Source organism: Struthio camelus, chromosome W (genome assembly GCF_040807025.1).
Source record: "Struthio camelus isolate bStrCam1 chromosome W, bStrCam1.hap1, whole genome shotgun sequence".
Taxonomy (NCBI): domain Eukaryota; kingdom Metazoa; phylum Chordata; class Aves; order Struthioniformes; family Struthionidae; genus Struthio; species Struthio camelus.
Window position 1 is genome coordinate 66,637,024 of NC_090981.1, and position 20,374 is coordinate 66,657,397.

A 20,374-nucleotide genomic window follows, 5' to 3' on the forward strand; every position below is an offset into this window, starting at 1 on the left:
AGCGTTACAGATGATTGCAGTGACATCCATCCTCACCAAGGCAATTGGGGACTGGCTGGGCTGAGCTGGACCCAGGCTGACTCCACACAGGATCAACAGCAGTCACTGTTTGGGAGGGTGGAAGAAGAGGGTGACTGTAAGTGACCTAGGAAAAGGCAAAGAGATGTCACAGCAATAGCCTGAGGAGGAGGAGGAGGCAGCATCTCTGGTGGAGAGCCCACGGAGGTGAGAGCAAAGCACCTGCAGGTCATAGGCAGCACAGAAGGCAGTACTGACTGCCTGAACAGCGTTTTCTTGGTACCTCCAAGGTAGGGAACTGGGAGTTGTTCCCATTTCTGACTAATCTGTGCACTGCCATGCACCGCAGAGCGGACATCCCTGAGACGTGAGGGACCAGCAGCCTTTTGATGGGGGTGGCTAGTGATCTAAAGGGTATCCTCTGTCTGCGTGTTGGCTTCAGCGTTGTGCAGAGTGTAAGGCACTTGCTGAATTGTAAATCAGCAGTTCTAATAGTAATCCTTTTTATACCAACGGAAAAGGCTAAACTCACTTCACAGCGGAGCATTATCTACTTATAAGTATTGTTTCATTAGGTGTGGCTCAGACATGTGTGACAGATTTCTGTGCTTTGGATAAATACATACATATAATAAATTGTGGAACAGAGAAATGAGAGATTATTTTTCAAAAACTGTTTTTGTCACTATCACGTGAAGAATAATTCAAGATAGACCTGTAGGAAGTGCATGCCTATATGATTTGAACATCATTTTCCAATAGGAACACGTGTACCTGACAGATGTTAAGTCAGGTTTAGAGTATTTGTGCGGGATTTGTGTACTCCTGAGTCCCTCTGCAAACATAGCTGCTTTTTCTAGTCCTTGCCACAGTGGAGATACAGAAAACACGGATAGTCTTTTTCTCGTCATTCTCCCCAGACGATGCTAGCTAAGTCAACAAAAACATTTTTTCTGTTGGCATAATTGCCTCTATTGTAGGGTTTTGGTATTCTGGCTATGTTGACTAAGGAGTGGTTTTTTGGTTGTCAGTCAACACAGATGAACTGGAAAGCTTGTAGTCTAGACGGGGCCTTGGAGAGGTCATAACATAGCGCAGACTATCTCCAAATAGATTTGTTTGTTGCTGGAGACATCTCTCCTAAATGTAAGATGGGATTAAACCCAATGGCTAATTAAGGTACGTATGTCAGTTGTTTACGTCAGTACGTGTGCACCAGATGTGTGACTGAATGAACAAAAAAATAGCCTTGGCAGATTCCCTGCCATGCAGGGAAGACACCCCTTCTATTCAGGGAAGACTTGTTATTGGAGCAAAGACACAGTCAAGCCAATTTTATTAACCCTCAACTCAAGGCCAGTACTGTTTGCAGATCAGAAGTCAATTCAGTGACGCTAGAGTAAGGAGCAAGTCCAAGGGCTACAGCTAGGTGGCAATTTAGGATGAGGGTAGAGAGAAGCGGAAGCACTCTAGCATAAAAGAAGTGTACTAACAGATTGGACTAGAAGGATTCATGTTTATGAATTGCAGCTGATACTTATTGCAGCACTATTAAAAAAAAAAAAAACTCAAAGAGTTACTTAGTAGAAAATATGCTTCCATTTTAGGCTGTATTCGAAACTAGAGCTGCTTGGAAAATTTAACAAAACAGTAGTTCAGTAAAACTGAAACATTTCCTGGAAGGGGTACCCAGTTACAGCAAAACGTTCATCAGGAAAAGTCTGACAAAATGAGATCTTCCTGAGTGGCCAGTAGTCTGGTGGCCAGGTACTTCCCTGGCATGAGAGAGGTCAGGGTTCAACTGTGGGTTTAGAAATAAACAAGAACTCGCTGCCCATGTCAATACTCTGACCAACAGGCTATTTTTGGATCTCTTGTTTAGCACTGAAAAGCCCCAAAGCTTTGAGGCTATGATTTCACCCTGATGGGAGGAGGAAAATATTTGAACTATCACAAATATTTACATGGCTGGAAACTGTAGAGCTCTAATTTTGACTACAGCTCTCCATCCACCTGCCTTAAAAGGTGCCTTTTACTTTGGTTTGAGGGAGAAGCTTTCTGCAAAGTCTCCAAGAAACCTGTAAGCACTGATTTCAAAGCAGTGAAACCTTGTAGCACTGCTGGGATGCAGGCAAATATTATTTTCCGTTTTACAAATGAAGTCCCTATGAAGAGAGTTTGGAACCCATATTCTCAAGAACACACACTAGCTTTTGGTTGTGAATGCCTAATTTGAGATACTCGAGGTCCGTTTTCACCAGTTAGCACTTCCATCTCCCATCATCTTCCATGGGGTTAGAAGCTGCTCAGTACATACAACCATCTCAGAATAGCGGTAACGTGAAGAAGGGTCCATACCATCAGAATACCCTCATAGCAGCCTTTGCATGCCAAGCATTACTAGAACATGAAAAAATAAATGAAAAAGTGTCCCCTCTAGGTTCTCATAACTTAAAGGAAGAATACGTTTGTGAGAAAAAGATCTCGGAGATGATTTCCAAAACATCATTTGGGCCTCAGTGTTTTGGTTTCCTCTTATGTGAAAAGCGAACAATAAGATTTCCAGGAGCACTGAGTTTCCAGATGTAATGAATTAAAACTAGCAAAAGCTGTCTGCAGTCCTCTAGCGCTACCATGGCCTTGCTCACCATGCTGTGGGAATCTCCCCTCACAGCCCACAGGAAATCAACCCTCCCTTCCTGATTTCTGCTTTCCCCTCCTCACCTGTCCACGTGTACTGCCAGTGAGCACAGGAGCAACAAGACATTCAGAGAAGACCAGAACAGAGAGCTATGAAACGTAGGTAATGATACGTGATGGGAATTGTCACGGGGTCATTGTGTTTATCAGCTGAATGCAAAGCAAATGGCATTTTTTTCGTCACTTACAGTTTCTGTTTCCTTGACAAGTATTAACTGCTCAGGATGAGCTGCTGAAGGCTGGCAGTGATGGAAGCGTAGCGGTAGGAGTTCTTCTGTGGGTGAACTGCCTAGTGTAGCAAGCGAGGTGTAAGGAAATGAGATGTGTGTTCCCATCTCTGTTGGGGAGTTTAACAACCGCACTCAGAGGCGGCCTAGCGCATATCTGGTGCTAAGATCAGGGCTGAGGCAGCCGAGTGTGCGCCCTTATTGAGGTTTACCCAGGTTATTCCCTCAGTGCACCAGCTGCCTTGGATATTTAGCTTATGTGAGCTGACTCAAAAGGAGCATTTGGATCCTAGGCAGAAAATTTAGGCACGTAAGTCCAAAAATCGTGTTCCTGAAAACTCCCGCGTAGGAAGCAGCTGTCTCCTAATCCTACTGGAATCTCGACTCCATAGGATTTTACCTTAAACTCCCCTGGTGCCAACTCACCACGCTCTCCTGCCTGTTCCACCCGCCCACCCCTGGTGATTTAGCCCTGCTTTGTATATGCCTAGGAAACGTCTCTCTCCTGAGAGCTCAGCAGGCATTTAAAGTGAAGATCCAACCACGTTGTATATGCCTAGGAAACGTCTCTCTCCTGAGAGCTCAGCAGGCATTTAAAGTGAAGATCCAACCACGTTGTATGTGCCTAGGAAACGTCTCTCTCCTGAGAGCTCAGCAGGCATTTAAAGTGAAGATCCAACCGTGTTCAGACCTGAACTGTGCCTCTACCTTGTCCTTTGGATGCTCCCTCTGGTAGCAGCCTCCTGGGAAGGGCTCTGCCACAAAGGACACTGATGGTTTTTACTTTCTCCTGCGATGCGGCCGCAAAAGGTGGTAGTGCCCATCTTAACGCGACGGCCCAGTGGCCGCAGCGCACTCCCAGGATGTGGGAGACCCACTTTTAATTTCCTTCCTTTCGAGAGGATTCGAAGCCACATCCTGGCCACGAGGCTAGAGGCTATTCTGCAGCAAAGCTGCTCCCACCCTTCCTGCTCCAGCTCTTCTGCCACGCAGCAAACAACTCACAGTTCATACGCTTCACACTTCTCTGAAGGTGCTCCTGGGAGCTGAGAAGGACAAGTGGGATGAGCAGGGCACGGGGGCTGCATGCTTTAACCTCCACTGGAAGATCCCAGCAGGCAGCGTGTGGGATATCACGTAACTCCTTTTGTGGATTTAGCTGTAAATAAACAGGCAGCCTTATCAGTCCTACTAGAATTGCCAAACGAAATGTCATCCTAAGCGACAAGAGTCGACTCCCCTGATAGCCGCCTGCCTTCCTGGCCGGAGGGAGAGGTGGGCTCGAGGACTGGCCTAGGCTACGGTTTCATTGTAGGGCTGGAGCCGAAGGCACGGCTACTCAGTGCCAAAAAGGGAGCTTGCTCTCTTGTCTCCCCACGCTTCCCTGCTTCCAGCCATAAGGTCCCTCCGCTCACCAGAAGGCTGGTGTTGCTGTGTGGCTCCGGCTGAAACTGCTTGGCTCTAGCAGGCCTGGGGAAGGCAGGTGTCCCCAAGGCCACCGCTTTAGCAGAGGACACCCCCCAGCTGCCTTCACCTGACCTGAGTCAAGGCGCTTCAGCTCGGGAGCCCCTGTTGAACCCAACACGTTTCCCGTTCGTGGTCCCTGCTCTGATCACCGTCCAAGACAGTAATGTCACCCAGCCGCTCGTGCGGCTGCTCTGCCGGACTGTAGCTGCTGCCACCACAAGCGTGACAGAGCAAACACGTGCCTAGTCCTCCACTGCTGCTTCATCAGCTGATATATTGTTTTGACCCCCCCCCTTCACACCCCCTTCGGCACCTTGGCAGCTCAGGCAGCAGACGGACCGGCACGTCGGCCTCCGCTGCCCCTGCCCGGGGGCAGTGACTTCCAACGGAGGGGCTGGTGGAGCAACAACGGGTCCTTGCGGAAGTCCCTATGGCAGATAGGTCCATTAGGGCTTATTGGCCAAGCTGAGCTCTGGTGTGCTAAAACACCCCGTATATCTGCTCTTCTGTAGGAGGCTTTTCTGCAGTGACTTGTTCTTTGCACAGGAAAGGGAGCCAATTCCTCCAACTTTTTGTTAGTTTCCTGGTGTTTATCCTACAGCACCAGTTTTTGAAGTCTAGGGGTTACGTGGGGATATCAACTGTCATTCACAAAACTATGTGCAGGCGGGCTGCTTCTCCTAATGGTTAAGCAGAAAAACTTGAAGATGACAGCACAGATGACAGTTTCAAATTGAAACCTGGCCCACAGTGCTTGAGCGCTGAAGGTTGGAGACACCGAAAGCTTTCCAGCCTTTCAGACAGCCCCAAACTCCTCATCCTCTTGCCATACACGCTGCTCCTCCAGAAGCACAGCCAGCTCCAGTGGTCAGCTGTGTCCTTCTGCAGTCAGCAAGGCATTCGGGCACGTGGTTCTCCAGCTACGCCATTCTCCGCAGCGACATCCTAAAATCTACTAGCCCAGGCACTGAGTCCTGGCAGCCGCATCTGTGGGCCAGCAGAAGGAGAAGGTGTATCTCCGGTACGTGGCGTGACCAAGCTCAGCAGGACAGCACACAAGGACTTCACTCTGCGTAAGTAACTCTGTCCTGGCCTCTTGAACAGCTAAACTCCTTCCTGTGATTTCAAAGAAGACAGATGCTTCCATAGGGGGCCAAAGGTTTCTTATTTAACCATATATATGTCTATATGTGTCATAAGTGTATCATCTAAAAACATGAAGGACTAGAGTGATTTTGATTCGCTGTGAGTCCTCCTAAAACACAGGCAATTCTCGGCAAGGTTAGCTACACAATCTCTTTCTGCTGTGTATGTGCTGTACCCAGTCCAGTGGTGAGGAAATGGTCAAGGGAGTTCAGCCTCATGACTGCTGAATATCAGTCTTTACAGTCACTACTGCTCAAATGTGACACAACAGGCACAGCACCTTCTCCAACCTGCTGATGACCAGCCAGCCAGGAGCATGGACAAGCAGAAAAATCAACAACTAGTGAGACTGCCTTAATACCCAGCGATTTTGGCACACTGTCCTACAGCAACGGGTTCATCCACCCCCTCCATGCCCAGCTAGGAGGGAATCACTGGGTAAATAAACCTCCTATGCGATTAATAACCTTGTAGCTGAAGTGTGTATTTATTCAATGTATTCCCTGCCAGCAAACCATTTACGCAGGTTGTACAAGTCTACGACTGCTTGTTTATGACTTTAATTACCAGATATGGATCAGGCAATCACCATGGTAAGAAAGGCGGTTAATAAAGACATATGAATATGTGTTAATAAACTCTGTTTGGGATAAATTAAGTCCTGGGCTTACGTTTGCTTTAAACTGTCTGAGTCATAACCAAGAAGTACTACTCTAAATGTTCTTTAGGTTAAAGATACTAAAAGATGCCCACAGCTTGTGCCCACAATTTGGACACAAATTGAAATACAGGTAATTTCATTTAAACACAAGAAAAAAAAACTTTCTACTGTGAGGGTGACTGGACGCTGGAACAGGTTGCCCAGAGAGGTTGTGGAGTCTCCAGTCCTTGGAGACATTCAAAACCCAACTGGACACGGTCCTGGGCAATCTGCTCTAGGTGACCCTGCTTGAGCCGGCCCCCTCCAGAGGTCCTTGCCAGCCCCAGCTATTCTGTGCATCCTACTCAACGCTTCTTCTAAAGCTAATTGCACTCTGTACCATGAAACACAGCCTCAACCTTCATCCATTTGTTACACCGCATGTCCTAACCAAAATGGATCAGAGTCTCCTCCTCTGCTGTCATTTGCTCTGTCTCTCCACGGCTGCGCTCTTCCACAGCTCCTCTGGGTCTACTGATGAACCGCAATCAAGCCTTCTCTTCCAGGGAAGCCAGAGGGCTTCTGTGCCTGCACTCCTCTGCTGGCAAGCTGTGCGATACCACGGAGAGCGAGGGACGGCCTGGGGGGCAGCAGCAGGAACGTTGCTAGCAGGCAGGACCAGGCTGTCGTCACCCCTGGACCGAGGCGGAGATGTGCTCCAAAGCCTGGGGAACGAGCCGTTTCCCCCACGAATGCGGGAGGGTCAGCCATCAGACAGTTGGTGGCTGGGAAGCACCAATACATGCACCAAGGTATGCTATGCAAAAAGCTGCGAGCGTGAACACCTAGTCCCTTCTTCCCAAGCTCTGGTAATGCCTGTAGCCACCCTTCTAGCACCTTTGCTGATCATCACAGTATGTGGTTTGTTGTTCTTTTCTTTCCGGTCTTATTGTCAGTGATTTTCCTCAGCTCTCTGCTCTCTCCTGCTCTGGTGATTGCAGCGTTTTCCTCTCCGAAATACGCAGACGGCCTCACTTTGATCCTAAATGTCACCTCTGAGGTCATCCCTCCTTCCTTGCTTAGTCACCCCCCGCCCCGCTTCGCTGTTGCAACAAGTGTGACCCAAGCGCCCTCCAACCCTTTCCGTGTCAGCCCGTTCTCGCTGATCCCCTCTAGCCGAGCCGCCCTCCCCCTCTCCAGCCTTTCCGCTCCGCTCCACTTTCCAAGCGCTGTCTTTCCCAGTGCATGGGGCTTGGGGAGTCACATGCCGGGGCTTGGGGAGATCATATGACGGGCAGGGACGGCAGGGCCAGGCTGCAGCCGGCATCCCCTGGCTGCGGGGACCGCAAGGTATCCAACTCCCGCGGCGCAGTCCCACCACGGGATGTCCCTCCGGCGCCGGTGGAGCACCCCCCCCGCCCCGAGCTGGATGGTGCCACTTCCGAGCCCCGCTTGCTCCTACATGATGTTCTGCTTCAAGGAAAACGCTGCCTCTGCAAAGCGTATCGCCACTTTGTACCGAAACCCCCTCTGGTGTCTCCTGCTCCCTCACTCGCTCCGTCCCCAGACTGGGAGTTCCCGGGGAGGGGGACATCGGCAACACCTGGACATCACCAGCAGGAACACAAGCACAAGGAAAATGCCTCAAGCTTTTCTTAATTAATTGCCGAGCAACCCACTCTTCCTAATGAGATCCACACACTCGAGCACCACAATCAGTGGCAGAAGTTAAGCGATTAGAAAGAAATGGCCAGAAGGTGAACCAGAGCCCTGCGGGAGGGGAACGACCAGCACTCCTGGAGACATCCTCACCGCTGCCTGCCCGGACGCAGACCCGGCGTCATAGCGCACGTGGGGTCCGCGCGCGCGGCAGATTTCCCTAACTCGGCGGGAGACGCTGGGGACTCGGGGGGTCTTCAACGGAAACTGTGCAACTTGGGGCGGGGGGAATAAAACGGGGAATAGTGTTGGTATAAGAAAAGCTAGCGTCCGAGTTAGCGTCGCACGGAGGCGAGCAGGAGGCGCTGGGATCGCCCGAGGCTTTCGGCCGGCTCGGCGCCCGGCCCGCCTCGGATTTGGGAAGGGAGAGGTTCAAAGGAGAAGGCGAAGGGAAAGCAGGGTGCTGGGCAACGAACGGGCCCCTGCCCCGGGCCATGCGCAGCACGGGCTTGTGCCCCAACCCGCTCGTCACGCTTTTTCCGAAAAATAGAAACTAGTACGTAAAGAAGGGAGAAAGGAGCCCTCAGCGGAGACCGGCCGATGGCCTCGCGGGACGCCCGGAGGCGCGTACCGGCCCCAGCGTTTCCTCCCTGGCTGACGGCGTCGGCCGGACTCGGCGTTTGGTGGGAACGCGGGGATTTGCTCTCCGAGGCGCCCGCGAGCCCTCCCGGCCCGGCTCTGCACCCGCGCAGCGCGCGCCCCGCCACAACCCGGCGGGCCGGGGGGGTTTCACGTGGGACCGGGAGGCCCAGCGCAAGCCCGCAGGCTCAGCTGTAAATAGGCGGCGGCGAGCCGAGGCGTTCGCGGCGGGCTTACAGGCTGCGGGCTCGGCAGGAGAGTGCGTTTGCGACCGACGGGACCGTTAACAGGTGCTCGGTATAGCTCGGTGCTCGGGAGAGGCTTGGGGGGCGGTTTCAGTACGTGGAATTATAAATCTGGTATATTAGCGATAATCACCTCTAAAGCGCCGGTGCGATGATTTTTTTTTTTTTTGAAGGGTTTTCATGTTCATTGGTGCTGCTTGCTGCAAGGAAAGCAGGTGGCGGTGGGCTCACTTTAAGGCCAGACGAATTAGAGGCAGATTTTTGCTCAAGGGAAAAACGGGGAAACCTCTTCTATTAAACGCCGCTGACGAAATCCCTCTCTAATTTTGCTGCTTTTAGCGTTGTGCTGCTAAGAAGCGAAGCCGACTCCTCTCGGCTCTTTCCCTCCCCGGCTCCGCTCTGCCTCAGCCCCTCTAAGGCGGCCAGGCTGCGGCCACAGCTGGGCAGCCAATTTTTTTCTATTTCTTATAAAAAATGCCCGTTATTTCGGGAACAGTCCCGTTCTGCTTTTGCGCTCAACCTTAGGAAATCGCGGCGGAGCGCGAACCCGCCAGCCCCCGGGGAGGGCCAGGATCTCGCTGGGCATCGCCCAGCCGCCGCCACGCAGCCTCCAGCAGCCCCGCGAGTGCTGCAGAGACTGAGCTTCCAGCTCTGCCCCCGCGGCTCGTTTGCCCCGGTTCATTATTTATGACTTAGTAAAAGTCCCAGAAATTCCAGCTGGCAGCCGTGACATCTTTCCTAGCCGGGGGGGGGGGAACCTAATCAAACCTAGGAAGGTCTCCTGAAGGTTTTTTTGGTCCTCACGAACTGCCACTTCCCCACGAGTCCTGGGGGGTTGGGGGGGGGGGGAACGGCCAAAGCAGAATCAACCCAAAAGCAGGACGCGACGGTCACTTTTCACAGCAGAGCGTGGGGGTTTTAGGGTTTTTTTTTTCTTTTTTTTCTTTTTTTTTGCCGTGCGTCTCGGGATGATGCGCGAGGGCGGCACGGCCAGGTGCTCCGCTGCACCCCAGTCCTCGCTGCGTCCACGAGCCGTGACATCGCCTCCTCCGGGGGGCAGCGGGAGACAGCAGCAGGGGGGAGCCCACGCGTGACCACCCGGACGGGGCATCCACGCGAGCTACACGCGCTGTGCGCCCCTGCCACCCCCCCCTCGCGCGCGCGCGCTGCTCCTCCACCCCCCGATGGGGGGGGGAAGTTCCCACGCGGGGCCGTGGGGCGCCGCCCCCCCTCCCCCAGCAGCGCGTGGCCCTTCCATTGAGACTTTCGGAGACTGACGTCACGGAGGGCGTGACCAATGGGAGAGCCGCTCGGGACCGGCGCCGCCAGGTCCGGCCCCATCGGGCCACGAGCGCCGCCCCGCGCGGCCCCTTAAAGCGCGCCGCCGCCCGCGCCCGCGGAGGGCTAGTGCCGCCGCCGCGGAGCCTGCCGAGCCCGGCCGCGCCGCCCTGCGCCATGAGGAGGCTCGTCCTCCTGCTCTGCGCCGGCGTGACCTGTTGCATGGCAGCCGGGGCCGCGGAGGCAACGCTGCTGGGAGGAGGTGGGTGAAGGGGTGCGCGGGCGCGCAGCCCGCTGCCGGCGCGCAAAAGCCGCGCGGCTCGAGGCGGCCGGTCGCGCGGGGCAAGTTTCGGCTGCCGGCGAGGAGCGGAAGCCGCGGGGGGGGGGGGCGCTGTGGCGGCAAAGCGCGCGTCTTACGCGGGCGCGGGAGGTACCGGCGCTCCGCGAGGCTCCCGGCTCCGCCAGCACCCGCGGAGCCGGCAGAGGCAGCCGGCCGGACCGGGCTGCGGCCGTGGGCGCCGGGTGGGACGCGCAGCCCCGCAGCGGGGATGCGGTGTCACCCGCGGAGAGCGGCCGGGACAGCGCGGGCCGCCGCTTTCTGGGTGCTGCTGCGCCTGGGAGGGCGCCTGTGGCGGGGGGCTCCGTGGGTGAGGCGGCCTCTGAAACCGTGCACGAAGCCAAGCGCTGGGAAAGGCAGTAACCCGCCCGCCCTCCGCCTGGCCCCCTCCTTCCAGATGATGCTCTGGCCGCGCTGCTGGAGGAAGGCAAAGAGCAGGCGCCGGCTCCCAAGCGGCAGGTGAAGTTCAACCTCCGCTCCTCGCCCGACTCCGAGGACGAAGGCTGCGCCCTCGCCGTAGGCCACGACCGCTGTTTAGAGGAGTGCAACTTCAACGCCACGGCTAAAACCTTCTTCATTATTCACGGCTGGACGGTGAGTGCGGAGGCTCCCGCGCAGCGCTCTTTGCGCCGGCCGATGGAAGGGCGCGCACCCGCCGTCCTCGGAAATGCCCCGTGGGCGACAGCGTACGGGGCGCGCAGGGCAGCGGGCCGCGTTGCAAGCGCCGCGGCCTCGTCGTAGCTGCGCTCGGCGCCTCTGCAGCGACGCCGGGTCGCTTTGTGCTTAAAGCTCTGTGAAACCACCTAGTTCATGTGCGGCCTTTCAGGATCGCTTTGCGTCTCTTTAACGTGAATGCGGTAAAGGGAACTTGATGGTTTTCCCTAAAAAATGCAACTTAGTAACCACTATGAAGTTGACGCTTGATTTAACAAATATATAGACTTTCTGCGATTGTAGCTCTGTGCCCACGGTCCTTAATTTTGCAGCATGGGCTCCCCTAAGCAAATAGGGGGCAAACAGTTTATCGAGCTTTCTTCTGTTTTATGTAACCGAGCGTGTGGCATTAGTGGATTTATCAGCTCTGCCTGTGCTTATGCAAGCCAAAGTGCCAAGCCTGGAAAATTTTGCAATCCCTCAGAATTCCTGAAACTCTTGGGGACTGGGAGATAAGGTGGCAGGTGCCTCTCCCTCCTCCCTTAAAAGGCAAGGAAGCTAACTACTGGGCTGTCAAAACTTGTTTCTCTTATTCCATGAGTGAAGCGCTGAGAAGTACTGGGCTTTGCAGAGAGGCGCATATCTGGAGTAAACATGTAAGCTGCCAACAAAGACCTGAGGGCAAGCCTGTGGATGTGCAATCTCTGTCCTGTAACTGGGGGAACCTCATGCTTGGATCTCTCCGCAGATGAGTGGCATGTTCGAAACCTGGCTGGGCAGCCTGGTCTCAGCCCTTCAGGAGAGAGAGAAGGATGCGAACGTGGTGGTGGTGGACTGGCTGGCGCTCGCCCACCAGCTCTATACGGATGCTGTGAACAACACGGAGGTCGTTGGGAAAAGCATAGCCAGGCTGCTGAACTGGTTACAGGTAAAACTTGCGAGAACAGCCTGTGTTGTAATGGTCAACGAAGGATGGTTGCACAAGGGGCCAGAAAGGCATTGGTGTAACCCTAATCCCCAAGGCTTAGTGCAACGGTGGCCCCCTAGCTAAGGAGGGGAAGGAGTCCTTCCTCCTGCATCTCCTCAGATTGGCTCAGGCGTACACAGCCCTCAGGAGCCTGAGCCATGCAAACCTGGGAGCCGGGCGCTCAAAGTCTGTGTCCATTCAGCAAGACGGATGGAAAGGGGAAGGGATGTGCTCCAACACTGAACCTGGAGCTGGGGTGCCCAGGAACCATCCCTGGCCAGTATGAAGGTCAGCTGCTGTTGCTGGCTCTTGGGGGGAAGAGCATTCCTGATGCTGTTTAAATGAAGAACATCCTAATTGGGATTGAAAGCTGGGTGGTATGGTTGGGGCAAAAAAGTGCTGTGCAAATATGCATTGTGCATATGTCTTGAGGAAACAGAAGGAATGAAAACATGTTTGTCTCCCCTGCTCCCTCCAGTCTAGTCCTAGAACTGGATGTTAGATAGGTGAGTCCTGCAGATAGGAGCTGTGCAGATGTTCTGAAAAACATGAACAAATTATTTTCTTCCTGCCTTGCAGGAGAACCCTCTCTTCCAGCTTCAAAATGTTCACTTGATTGGATACAGCCTTGGGGCCCATGTTGCTGGCTTTGCTGGTAACCATGTCCAGGGGACAATAGGCAGAATTACAGGTAAGTGGCTCTTTCAGTGATCTTTCACCTTTTAGTAGCATTATCTCCCTGGAACGTTTCCTGAAGAGGCTTATTCATGGCATTGATGTGTTGCCACAGGCTTGCCTGTTCAGAAACAGCAAGCATCCTACCTGTGGTGGTAGTGGGGAGCACAGCACTCTCCAGCCACATCAGAGGAAAGCTCCTTAATGTAGGACAACGAACATAGAGATGCCTATGAAAAAAATCTCTTTCTGGGGACAACCTGCTCTTGAGTAGATTTGGAGGTTAGTTGTGGGTTCAAAGAAGTCCAGCTCAGGCCCTTCCTATCCATAGCCTCTTGAGTAGACGCTGTTTCCGTATTCGTAACTCAAATTGACGGGGGCGAGAGCTATTGGGTGCAGTTTGCCCTATGGGACGTTTGGCCAAAATCCCCTCATTCTTTTATGTAACTATTTTATTAGAGGGTACTTTGTACAGAGTGCTTTCGATTCTGGAGGGAAAGAGACCTCAAATGTGAGAAGTTAAGATTGGTAGAAGGGGTTGCGTTAAGAGCCTAAATGCGATACTGGCAGTGAGAATTCATTAGTCTGGCAATAAACCTGCATATTGGTCAAGTCAAAAAGGTGACTGTTCAGATCACCTAACCATTACATCGAGAAATGGCTAAAGTGCACAATTTCAGGTCCTCAGTGAGGCTGAGGTTAACTTAAAGGCCAAAACCCATCATGATCTCAGATGCAGGAACTACCTGCTGCTGCCTAAACTTTTATTAGTCCCTCTGTACATCCAGTCTGAAAATAGACTAAACATATCCAAAGTGGCCCTGGCTGCCAGCAGTCTCTGGAGTGCTAGACCTCTTAGTGTTCAGTCAACTGCCACCTCTTGAAGTGTCTCAACGCTTTGAGCAAAAACTTGTCATTTCCAGCAGGCAACATGAAGCTGTCTCTGTACATAGAGCAGACCAGTGCTAATACTGGGGTGTATCGCACCTAAGCGTTAGGAGACATCTTCATCTGCTTCCTCAGTGAGCCCACAGTGAAGAGATCTGGAGACAGTACCCACAATGAGGCAGAGAATGTCTGTGTAGCATGCGGGCATGAGGGCTCCTAGCGGCAGGCTCTTGGCTACTGCGTATGAAATGATCTGAGTTCTTACCTGGTGTCTTCTGTGCTGTCTCTAATCCTAGGCTTGGATCCGGCTGGCCCTATGTTTGAAGGAGTGGACCCTAGCAAGCGCCTCTCCCCCGATGATGCTAGCTTTGTTGATGTCCTGCACACCTACACCAGGGAAACGCTAGGCATTAGCATTGGGATCCAGATGCCTGTAGGCCATGTTGACATCTACCCCAATGGGGGAGACTTCCAGCCTGGCTGTGGACTAAGTGATGTCTTAGGAGCAATTGCCTATGGGAGTAAGTTCTTGTTACTACTTTTGCCTCTGGTCAGTGTAGACTCCTCACGCATAGACCGAGGTTGACGCTGGGGAACGATCCCATTTACAAGAGCAGAGAAAACTTTTTCCTTCTAAACTGCCTGTTCTACTGGAGATAGTTACTAGAAACTAGACCTGCTTTTAATTCTGAAGTAGCATGTTTTCACCCTAACACCTGATCAAAACCTCTGGTCCTGTTGTGCTGGCTCTGGAATCCTCTTTAAAGCTGACTGTGATAGAGACTAAGATCGGTCCTCTTCAAGTGTCTTGCGCTAACCTTTTGAATGGCTACTCTTTGAAAAATGTCAAATTTAGCCAAACTCAACTTCTGTTGGGCTAAAAAAAGCTCAGCTCGCTATGTCTTATGGCTGCCAAGGTGACGAATGCTTAAACAAAATGTATCCCTTGCAACTCTGCTCCTCTAGCTATTGGTGACGTTGTTAAATGTGAGCACGAGCGGTCTGTGCACCTCTTTGTGGACTCCCTTGTGAACCAAGATAAACAAAGCTTCGCGTTTCAATGTACTGATTCCAGTCGCTTCAAGAAGGGAATCTGCCTGAGCTGCCGGAAGAACCGCTGCAATGGCATAGGCTACAATGCCAGGAAAACTAGGAACAAAAGAAACAGCAAGATGTACTTAAAAACAAGAGCTGACATGCCATTCAAAGGTATGCTTTCTCTTAAAGAGCATAGTCTGATCTCTCTAAGAGTGGATGAGTGAGGTGACCGTTATATTCAATACTGAGGCAAACGTAGAGGTGGAAGAGTAGCATCACCCCCAAGAAGGGGAGCGACAGGCAGTAGAGCCTGCTGCTGTTACCTGGCTACGCTACTGCTCTGGAGCATCACCGTGCTCCTTCCTCCATGTGAAATAACCAGGACTCTGGCTGTAAGGACACGCTTGCTGCCTTCTAAGCAGGTCTATGGCTTACATGCTCCCTGCTTGCAAACCCACCTCTACCTTAGTGTGGTATGAGGTTTGGAGAGCCCTCCCCAGCATGGACAGAAGGGATCCTGCAGCTCCATCTATTGTTGGGAAAATGTCAACTTTATAATTGGAGGCAAAGCAGGAAAAAAACCCTGATCTGTGATGTCTTGATATACGTATCTATATGGTGATGGACCCCTTTAAAAAGGGTCTAACCTTTGCCTGCCAGCACTATTTCACGAAGAGCCACGCTTAACAGCACTGGCTCTTCACGAACTTGGCTCCATCTATGCTATCCTTGTCTCCCTGCAGTCTACCATTATCAGATGAAAATGCACGTCTTCAGCTACAAGAGCTTGGGAGAGGCTGACCCCACCTTCTCCATCACCCTTCATGGCACCAATGGAGACTCTGAACCCTTCTCTTTAGAAATGTAAGTAAACTGACTTATTGCGCTCACTTCAAGAAGGTAACTGAGACTAGACAAAGACGAGGTGATGTAACTCCTTTTCTTCCAGTAACTGGAATTAAACTGATTGCAACTGATTCTAGCAGCCTCACTTTGCATTGCAACTGATGCATTGCAACTGCATAGATTCTAATGATAATGATTCTAATGCAACCGCATTGCAACTGATTCTAGCAGCCTCACTTCACCTTTCAAAAACTTTTCGTGGAGCAACTTCATTATAACTTGTTGCCGAGAAAGCAGTTTGTGCCCAGTCCTCTGCACATTGGTCTTCATGGCTCAGCGATGAAGTTTTGTCCTGTCCCTCCCTCCCTCCCACTTTGGATATAGTCTGAAAGCACCTCTACCTCGAGGTGGTGTTGACCTCCTTTACTTTGTTTCCTCTGGGACAGGGTATGACATTCACCTGTCTAATGCCTCCTATTAAACCAGCTATCCAAGCTCACTTTAATGATATCAGTAATTAACTGGTGGCAGTTGAACATAACGCACTTGATAAGCTGCAAAGGGCTGTCTTGAATGCCTTGCATTGAATGACAGAGCATCTGGCACTCTTCCATAAGGAAGAAATGTTGAGTCTCTGCTTATCTTTCAGGCTTGAGCGAATTGGCCTTAATGCCACCAACACCTTCCTGGTCTATACTGAAAAGGACATGGGTGACCTCTTAAAAATAAAGCTCACCTGGGAGGGAACTTCGCAGTCATGGTACCATCTATGGAAAGAGTTTAAGAGTTACTGGTATCAGCCTTCAAAGTCGCCCCAGGAACTGCACATCAGACGTATACGGGTGAAATCTGGGGAAACGCAGCAGAGGTAGGTAGTTGTGTCAAAATGCTTGTGAACTGACTCGAAGCTTCAAGAGGGGGCAATATACAGAATCCAGTAAGAACAGTGGTGGGGTTTTTGACCTTACCTGCTAGCCTGAATGCCCTTTCATTTTAGTGTTACCAGATGACGCTTCCTCATGGGGTAGGAAAGTGGGTTACTTGCCAATGTGAGATTACAGACTAGGTTTTAAGCAGAGCTAGGCTAGATTTGACATGTTCTATTGCCTTTTTAAAAAAAGCATAGCACTGTCTCTTGTCCTTGGAGATTGAATTAGTCTCTTTTAAAATGGTTTAGATCATACCTGCAGGGTTAAAACACTGTCAGTGCCAAGAACAAATACCAAAGCGCACATGAGGGAGGCTACTTTTGTTACCCGCATGATTTGCTGGCTTGGCAGAGCGAACCAGCTCCAACAAACGTGCAACCAGTAACATGGTAGCACCAACTACTTGAGCGCTAAGTTGCTCCTTCTGACATCCCTAACTGGCAAGCTACATGAGGCTGCTCACTGGCAACCAACAAGCAGAGATGCCAAGCCTGTAACAGGTCCTGAATCTTGTGCTGGTGTTGTGAAGGTAACCCAGATCTGTCAAATAACAGCAGTCGCTTTGACGTTTCCCATGTTTCTCAGCTTTAAATAAGCAGCTATCATCTGCTAGGTAGTCTGCACCCTATTTTCTGAAATCTATGAAGCATGAGGGTAGCAGAAGCAAAGATGCCCATGTAAAATATGAAACTAGGAAAGGAGTTATTGCATCAGCTATTCAACAGAGTAATGGTGTATCAAGATGCTTCCTACAGAAAGGGTGTCAAACCAGACAACTCATCCTAGAATGAACGTGTCATATGGATTACAACTATATATATATATATATATATCACTCACGCAGACCACAGGTAACTTTTCTGATTCTTCCTCCTAGGTTTGCTTTCTGTGTGGAAGATTCCCAGCTGACCAGCATATCTCCTGGTAAAGAGCTCTGGTTTGTGAAATGTGCAGACAACTGGCAAAAAGGTAGGATTTTGCCCAGCTGGTTTTCTCCCTATCTGATGCATGTGGCTGACATGAGTGCAGTCTTCCTAAAGGAAGACCACTAGAACCAACTTTTATTAAAAAAGTGGATAAATTTGAGCCTGGTTCCTGGCTATTAGACTTAGTGATAGCTAGTGAATACACAGAAATAAACTAGGCAGATAACTAGAGAGTTGATTAGATGCTATACTCATTTCTGGTCTCAGTTTGACTTCTTGCACCTTTTGGTGCTACCAGAACTCAAGATCCTTGCAACAGTGGAGAGCTAATTGGATGCCCCTCACCAAGGCATATTAGTCCTGTTTGCCTCTGGGGCACACCTCCAGACACCTGGGATCAGCTCTTAGACCTTGAGCCTGGCCCCAGCAGGGACAGCTTGTTGGCTTCAACTTACCTCTAGCAATGCTTCAGATAAAACCCTGTTAATTTGGCTGGATGACAGTCTCTTTCAGACTAGGCCCAGCCTCTTAGCCTCTCTTATCTCAGTTTGTAAACTTAAGGCTTTGATGCTCCTAATCAAGAGACAAAGCACTCCTCAGGTTAGAAAAGCCTCATGGAAGTAGTGTTTTGCACAACCTTCTTGGAAAGCAGAATTTGACTCAAATGCGAGCTGGTATGGTTCCAGGTTTGGGAAAAACCAGCAGGCTGTTACACATACAGTAGCAAACAATTTAATGAATGAGACCCCTATGCTGCTCTGCCACAAGTACTGAAAGATCAAGGAAATATTCCTGCAGGTACAATAAAAGGCTGTTTTGATATGCTTCTCAGTAACACCCATAAAACAGGAATTGCTGGCAGATGTGCCCTTCCTGCTTGCTGGCGGAGCACAGCTTTTGCAGGAGGCAGAGTAGAGCTGAGCTCCAAAGCAGCCAGGTTTCCAGGAAATGATCCTTCCTCTCTGAGCCCATGAGTGACTGCTGTTGGATTCTCCATTCCTGCCAAGTCCCTGAAAGATTATAGTTCCCTGCTTGGAGACTGTCTGTAAACATTTGTCTACCCTTGACTGGATCTGAATAGGCAGACTCTATCAAGACCTCTATTTGCAGCTATCTGCCTATTTGTTTGCATAATGTCAGCTTCACATTCCCACCGAGTTGCTGTTGGGCAAAGCGTTGCTCTTAACCTCTGTATTTAACTGGGTATTTTCTCCTCTCTGCTTTTCTTAGGTCTGTATCAAATTTACTCTGAAGACTTCCCTGAAGACTCACAACTGAACAGCCTAGATGCATGAAGACCACACAAGTGGGAAGATACTCCGGCAAAAATCTGGCTTGGTAGCACTTAAAGCAACTAGACCTTCAGGACAAAACATCTTGGAACAGATGCAAGAAACTGAGGAGCAACAGATGGACTGTGGTCCTAGACCTACAATAACTAAAACTGCATTCTCCTTTTGTAGGAGCCTGGCTTGTGCATTTAACCTTCTCTTGATCTGTTACACTCTACATTTCCTTCCTGCTCCCATTAACCAGAACTACAGATGAAACCTTCACAGATCGAGGCCTCAGCAATGATCTACTGGTCTGCCTGCTAGCGGAGCTGAGAAGATAACCATGTTAGCTGACCATCAAACTGTTGGTGACAGAACTGCCAAGAAATAAGTTAGTGGCTAGTGTAGGGGTTACTGAGTCCAACAGCACTAAGGGCTGTGGGAAGATAAGACCACCAAATGTGTAAAGTTTGCGTGGGGAGGGATTTTCAGGGGAGGGAGTGGGGAATAAGCACAATGCTACTTATCTTCCAGCTGTCCTTTGCTTACCCTAAAAATCAATTACTGTATCTGGCTGATACAGAAATCTCTATAGGTCACCTTGTAGAGGAACTCCATCCTCCCTGTATCTAGGGCAAAACAAGATCCAGATACCAACTGATGGTGCTGGCAGCTGCTCCTTGTTCCCCGAGTCAGTGTCTGAACCAAGCATGTGCATTGCTATATGCTGAGCTTTTACTAAAAGGCAAATGGCAGCTGCCCATCCACTGACTAGAGAGGAAGGTAATGAACTGTCCTGTTTTGGGGGAACTTTGCTTTGGTCCTCTTAACTACTGAGAAAGTGTTCGCCTCTGTTCAAATGCTGCTGTAGTACCAGAGCATAATTAAGACCTTATTTGAGGCAAAGTACTTAACTGAGCCAAACAGACAACAGTCTACCCTCATTGCTGCAATGTCCTAGCTGGATTCCCTGGCTCCCAATGATCTTGGCTTTGTTCGAGTTGGACAGGTGCTCTACAGCTGTCCTAGTTGCTACAGCAGACCAGCCCTTGTCAGAGGTGAACTAGCTCCTTATTTTTGGAAGGACATGTGGTGTTACAACTGGGACTGCTCTTGAACTTGGGCGTACAGAAAGGCAGTCTCAAGCCATAGTGCTGCCACATGCTGAGCTAAGCTCTGGAGACTTAAATCATTTGAGGCCTATGGTTGACTGAGTTTTTTGTAGAACTTCAATCCAAGCAAAGCAAGCACATTTGGAGTTTTTTCCCCCCATGGTTTTATGCAAAGGCTTCAATAACTGAAGCCTTTGGTAAGTATCTGTGACTTGTCATGGTGCCATACTTACAGTGGTTCCAAAGCCCTATTTGTATATTGTGGTTTTTCTATGACTTAAAGCATTATTTATTTCTCATGCTGTACATATGTAAAGTTTTAAACACTTTGGTTTTGAGTAACAGTTTTTATAAGCCTTGAGACAAAAATAAAGGGCTTTGTAAGAAGCAATAAGGAGACTTAATTAATTAAGACATATCCTGAGCTTTGCTGGAACACCAGTATATGGCCACATCATCCCTCCCCTGCAGGTCACAGGCCAGCAGAAAGGAAGGTTTTTATGGCCCTTGCTGTATGGGGCTGTCACCTCAGCTGTGAGCACGCTGGACTTCCGAAGGATGGTGTTGCTAAGCTGAAACAAGCTAAGACAGACTGCCTCAGCTTCTCCCTGGCCTGACTTCCTGACGTGTTTTGGGGTTTTTCTTTATTTATTTTTTTCTCCTTAGAATATCGCTTTTTTTCCCTGAAGTGTTTAGCCCATTGGTGACT

General features: G+C 50.6%; 1 protein-coding gene across 1 annotated transcript; it reads left to right on the top strand.

Moving 5' to 3' along the window:
- The first annotated feature begins 10,100 nt into the window (after positions 1-10,100).
- On the top strand, positions 10,101-20,055 carry LOC104138491 (endothelial lipase). The gene is made up of 10 exons (XM_068925885.1): positions 10,101-10,281; positions 10,754-10,950; positions 11,759-11,938; positions 12,557-12,668; positions 13,837-14,061; positions 14,507-14,749; positions 15,322-15,442; positions 16,074-16,292; positions 17,231-17,322; positions 18,510-20,055. Exons 1-10 carry the CDS (start codon positions 10,197-10,199, stop codon positions 18,572-18,574), a joined length of 1,539 nt encoding a protein of 512 aa, XP_068781986.1. The 5' UTR covers positions 10,101-10,196; the 3' UTR covers positions 18,575-20,055.
- The last annotated feature ends 319 nt before the right edge of the window (positions 20,056-20,374 follow it).